The 6,077-nt window shown below is 38.6% G+C and overlaps 1 protein-coding gene across 1 annotated transcript in view; it reads right to left on the bottom strand.

Annotated features, from left to right (window-relative positions):
* Nucleotides 1-4,860: 4,860 nt before the first annotated feature.
* The window catches only part of LOC108751017 (protein hairy), a 2,963-nt gene continuing 1,746 nt past the window's right edge, over nucleotides 4,861-6,077 (bottom strand). The window contains exon 3 of the mRNA XM_018490939.1: nucleotides 4,861-6,069. Within this exon, the coding sequence (XP_018346441.1) occupies nucleotides 5,230-6,069 (840 nt within the window). The 3' untranslated portion in view covers nucleotides 4,861-5,229. The remainder of the gene's footprint in view (nucleotides 6,070-6,077) is intronic.

Genomic DNA, 6,077 nt, shown 5'->3' with positions numbered 1-6,077 from the left:
ATTTCTTCATGTGAACATCTGTTTCAGGCAATCCCAGAAATTCGAATCCTCGTCGAATTGATTGTTGACTATTCAGCGTCTGGCATAATAAAAAAATAAATGTTCGAGTAAGCGTCTAGCCGTGTTTAGCGTCGCATCGCGTTAATGTCGTATTAGCGTTCTCGAAATACAAAACCATCGATTAAGAAACAATGCGTTAGATTAGACATCGATGATAACCGATATCGCTATTCATGCTGCTTTTCTAATAATGAATTTATATAATTTTCGTTACGCACAAAAAATTTACAATAAGAAAATTATCTAAGCGAGAACGAACGTCAAATACATTTCGATCAGTCGCAAGCCACATACCGTGGGCTGTCATCACGTGTAGTTTTAGTGAAGAAGAAACCGTGCTCGCCATGCCGCGCGTTCTCCGGCACGTGGAACGTTCAAAAATGCCAACGTTCTTTTTCGGTAGTTGTGAAAGAGCCCGCTCCATTATACGGACCTGAGCTTCCGAAACGAATTGTAAGAGCCAAACTGTTTGAGAAGAAGTTCGAGTTCTTCGAAGACCAAAGATAAGACGAATAGATCTAATGTGTTTTCTCGTTAGTAGCTGCATATTTTTAATAACAAGGATATCCTTTTTTTTTATATTTTAACGCATAGAACGACATTTCCATAGAAAGATGGAAATACAAAGTGATGTCACCGCCCGAGGATGCGTCTGCTGATTTCGAGTCGACACTCAAAATTCTGGCGTAAAGTTCATCATGTTAAAGCTTGGCAGCGTCACCAGGTGATGCTGTAACGCGTACGTGAAACAGAGAATACGTCGATAGCGCGAACGAGATCGGGCAAATCCCCTTACTAGCCGCCTGTAAGTAGCGGCGCGTGTCAACCTTGCTGTATCCTTGAAACCGCGCGACCGCAACCGTATATCGAGCCAAGCCGGAGTGACGAGCTAGCAAATATGCGCTCGCAAGATTCTAGGAATCAGCTGATTGAGGAATTCCTAGAGAAGCCCATTCTGAAGAGGATTCCAACTTTTGTTTTCTCCTTGGAATCAGGTTTCGGATTACGACTATCACGTGACTAGAATTGCAATTAAAATTAGAAATTTGAGTAATATTTTCTGTTATGTCGTGTTATCAGAAAACAAGAGAAAAAATTTACTTTTGATAAAGTTAAAGTTTTTTAAAAGTAATTATATATATAAAGAATTTACTTAAAAAATTTTGAGGCAATTTAAAGTGTGTAAAAAAGTTAAGAGCCAAAATAAGCTAAAATTTTTTCAGTTTTTCAGGGATGACTTTAATATAATCGGCACAGTCCGTTAGTTCCTTTCAGTTGCTCTTAAGTAAGTTTTAAAGTTATTTGAAAGAAAAGTTCGAAGAGAGTTCAGATTTACCTTTATTTCTTAGGTTTTCTTTACAGTAAATTTTAAGTATTTTAAAAAATTTTCTAAAAAAAAGTAAATTTTCCAAAGGGAAATGCTTTGATAGTAATCAACTTCTACAGTCTACATACTGTTCACTATTAAATGTTAAAAAAACTGGTATGTACAAGTGACATTTGTCTCTTAAGTATGCTTTTCACTTACGTCTCAAGAGTTTACATTTATCTGAAAACAAAAATAACAGATGCCAAGGCTGCAAAGAGTTCGATTTTCTGATTTTTTTTATGTTCGATAATTAACCTTTGCAACATACGCACACATGAAGAATTATCGTCATGATAATTTTATGCAACGTGAGACTTTTGCCTCGACTCGATCATTCATCGTAGAGTATCAACGTGATACAACCGGCGCGTGACGTTTGTTAAATGCAGACGAGTGACCGGGAATTTCCAAATGCGGAGATAACACCCGACGCAGATTCGCACAACCGGCGAACAAGATATTCCCCGAGAAAGAACTCCGACTATCCAGTTTCGCGACTTTTGTCGTTTCTTTCGTCGTGAGATTAATGAGCGCATTATGATAATTTTTTCGCCGAAAAGAGGAACCGTTGCACGAATTCCCGGACGAGTTCGTAAGAGAATGTAGTTTTTGGCACGATCCCAAATAACTTGTAATACACGGAATTGCAGGTAGATTTGATATAATTAAATTTTTCAGACTACAATTCTCAGCCATTGTCAACTTAAGACCATTAGGCTCAGTCGCCTGGAGGTGTAAAAAAGTAGGAAGGCAATTATAGGACGAGATTTTTGCTCGAAACGAACTCATCGCCGCGAGACTCGCGTGTGCCTGGTAGGAGTCAAATTTTTTCCATTAGACGTAGAGACGACTCGCACGATATATCGTGAGACGTGTTTGTCGGAGCGTTTACATAAACATCGATAATTTAATGTGATTAGATAAATACAATCGTAATGATATTAAATCGTCGTGATTTGCAGAATGTGTTGGTGTTTTGTGATTGATTGAAATTGAAATGAGGGAAATGAAATGATTCGAAATTGAAATCGAGATATGAAATGCTAAGTGATTTCTGTCTCACTGCATTAATTAACAATTAAATGGGTCATTAATATTCAATGCTTCGATGCGCACATAATTATCTGATAAACATTTTTGAGTAACCCATTATTATTTTAAGCAATGTCTGCATTAATTAATAACGAATACGGTGTTTCCATAGTCATAAAAACTTACTTGCAACGGCGAAGATATCTTTTCTCAGCGTAATTCGCCCCTTGTAAATGAATTACGTTGAAAGTACCATAAAAGAAAGAAGGGTACTATGCAATTTGTCATTCGGCCTGTTTTGCGTGTGGCATCCTGCACACCGCTTCTGCCTCGCAAATTGCTGTACCAAGAATGTCATTGCCCGCAGAGGAGGACATTATGGTAATTTAGGCTTTCGCGGTTTTCGCGAAGATCAACAACCCGACTATGTCTGCATGCATTTCTTGATACTCGAAAACTTTAGTCTTCGCTTCTATTAAAAAATTGCACGAGTATTATAAATGCATTGTTCTTTTTGTACATTTTTTATTATTTTGTTTGAATACAAGAACAGAGATTTAAGATAAAGAATGTATATATTTTAAACATTTTTTTCAATTCAATGGAATTTTCTTTATGTGTGTATATTTGTAAAAAAATGTAAGAATATTGTAAAAAATAAAATGTTAATTTTAACTTAAAAATATATAATGGACTTTCTAAGACATGTAAAGGTATTAAAATTAACATTTTTTCGTGTTTCAAAAAGTTCACTATACGTCTTTAAATTATAATTATCATTTTATTTTTTACAATGTGTGTGTGTGTGTATATATATATATATATATAAACAATCTAAAGCAACGATTAGGTAATTGTAAATAAGTTCTATGTTTTTACAGCACGGCTGGAAACAACAGATAAATTTACGAGCAAGCGAAGCACGTGACCGACCACGATGTTTAAACATACATTGTAACTGTCCGCGTCGAGACAGCCTTATCTACTTTAAATTGTACAGTGAATGCTGGCTACTCGTTGGAAAATTACTAACATTTGGCGGCGAGAGAAAGCGAATGCGATAATCAGCTATTGCGATCTTTGCTTAGGATCCAGTTCGGTAATTTAGATTTGATGGTGTCTGATAATTTGCATTTCAGCTTTATTCTTTCGGGCGGCAGTAAATGTAATCGATTGCCTGATCGATAATGTAAATAAAATAAAAAAATAAAAATTGTTAATAAATATCAAGAATTAATTATTTCTCGCATTTTGATTGATTAATAATCAGATAGAAGATTGAAATTTATTTTTGCTGAAGAAAGAATAAAATATCACCTTTTATTCATCTATGCATTATAGAAATAATTTGCTAATCTTTATTATCGAATGAGAAAAGAATTCGAATTCTTTTAGGGTCTTATAAAGGGTCCTACAGTGTTCCAACAAGATCCAGTAGAAGGCAGCAGGTTCTGGCATTTGGTGCTTTGGGCAAAGGGAGAAATTTTGGGCCTGGTCGGACGAGAGATGGTCATCGCAGATCGCGGTTCTTGGGTATAACGCCACGCTTCTTTACCAGATGGCAGCACCTAGACGGAGCATTTCGCTGTCGCGAACTCCGTTTAGTCTCGCTCGAGATGTGCAGCGAGTTAGACGTACGCGAAGCTGATGGGGGCTCGAGAGCGAAAATATTTTCTTTCGAATTTCTGTCACTTACATTTTTCATCGAAGACTTATATTTGAATTTTTATATATTGCATGTATTTTTTAAAGCTTTTAAAGATAATATCTTTTTTTATAAGTATACAGTTAGATGTAATAAAAATATGATATGTATATAGTTAGAAGAAATAAAAATAAATCGAAAGTTAGAGTAAACATAAAATATATACTTGACTATATTGAGGAAATGGATTGAGAGGGAACTGGTTGATTTATAAACAACATAAAAATTGTATTGAGAAAGAGATCAACATTTATTTGATGCTCTTGCAGTGATAAGCGTTGTTTGTCTATTCTCATAATAGAGAGAAATTATAAATGTAACCTCCTTTGCATTCGTATAAATATAAATAACGTTTTCTCTTTCGCGATTTTCCTTCACATATGTACAATTATTCTCATACATACTCTTACTCGCGCTCGTTTCCTTAACATAATCTTAAGTCTAAAATCGTATCGATTAAAAACATTCTTCGTACTTACAACGATATTCTACAAACCGCTTAGCGTTTTACGTACAAGAAACAGAATGGAAGACCTCGGTGATTCTTGTTGCGTAAGGCACTTAAAATATAGCATTTATGTAACTTATTTACAAGGAGGTTCAATGAAAAAGGAAAAGGGTAGGATGATATGGTAAGACAAAAAGGACTGACGCGACATTTCGGGATATTTTTGGGAGAAATCATCTGTGCTCATTTTCAGTTGAATTGAAACGATATATTTACAAGGCACTATTTAATAAGGCTGCCTCATTGGCTACTGGCCGACTGTGCACGCGCACTCGGAAGAATAAACTCGCGTCTTTTAACGGTCCTCTAATTTCACGGTGATGTCCTACTATGGACGGGACCGCTCGTCTACAATGATCTACGTAATTGAGGAACATGTTTCCGTTCCGCGGAATTCTTTACGCGGCGCATGAATCGGCACGTCGAATTGGCGCGTTTTTCGGCCGCGGTCGATCGGCCGCGGATTACCATCGACACACGTATCAGTTCATATCACTTCAATCACGCACATGTTGTGTCTGTACCTTTTTCTCTTTTTTTTTATTTTTTTTTATTTTACCATGGTCTCCATGGCTTATCTTCGATCTGAGGCATCACGCTCTTCCTCATCACCAGCGCGAGAGGTTTCTGGAGAGGAGGGCTGCTATAGGCACGTGGATCGAGCTCCGGTTCACTGGTATAGCCGTTCGCCGGAGATGTAGCGACATCCCTGTGGCTGTTGGCTGGGCTATAGGTGGTGGATTGCTCGCGGAATGACGTTGGAGGTGCCTCAAATGCCACTGGACTTCCTGCTGACGTGGATGTCGAGCTGTTGGACGAACTCGTCGACGATGCGGACGCGGTGCTCGCGGTCCTTTGAGGAATCGGGATCAGATGTGGTAACGGCGAGCTTGGCGCCGGAGACGATGATGGCGATGACGTGATTGGCGCCTTCGCTCCCGCCGGAAGTACCAAAGCGATATCACCATTTGGTAATCTGGTCGGTAATAGATGCAAGGCCGTACCATTGGCATTAGTGAAGAAAATGCCATTTGATTGTTGGACTTGAATACGTGGTGTGTCAAGTTGAGGTAGAATATGCACTTGCAATTGCGTCGTCGGCGGCGCTGGTTGGACAGCTTGTTGAGTCGTCGTTGTTTGGCTGTTGGCGTTGTTGGCATCGATTGGACCCAGGCACGTGGCCAAATGGGACATCAGACGTCTCTTTACCGAAGCGTCCAGACCGGGAAATTTGCCAACCTCACTGGCGCACTCCGTGTAACCGGCGCGGAATTTGTTGAGGATGTTCGGATCTGCTGCGGCAGCCAAAGCGATTTGCTGTCGTTGTAGGGCCTCTAAATGCTTCACGGTCAATTCCAAAATGTCAGCTTTCTCCAGCTTCGAGTGCCTTGATGGCTGTAACA

Source organism: Trachymyrmex septentrionalis, unplaced genomic scaffold (genome assembly GCF_001594115.1).
Source record: "Trachymyrmex septentrionalis isolate Tsep2-gDNA-1 unplaced genomic scaffold, Tsep1.0 scaffold40, whole genome shotgun sequence".
Classification (NCBI taxonomy): domain Eukaryota; kingdom Metazoa; phylum Arthropoda; class Insecta; order Hymenoptera; family Formicidae; genus Trachymyrmex; species Trachymyrmex septentrionalis.
Note: the sequence above shows the minus strand (reverse complement) of the source record. Positions and strands in the feature narration are given on the sequence as shown.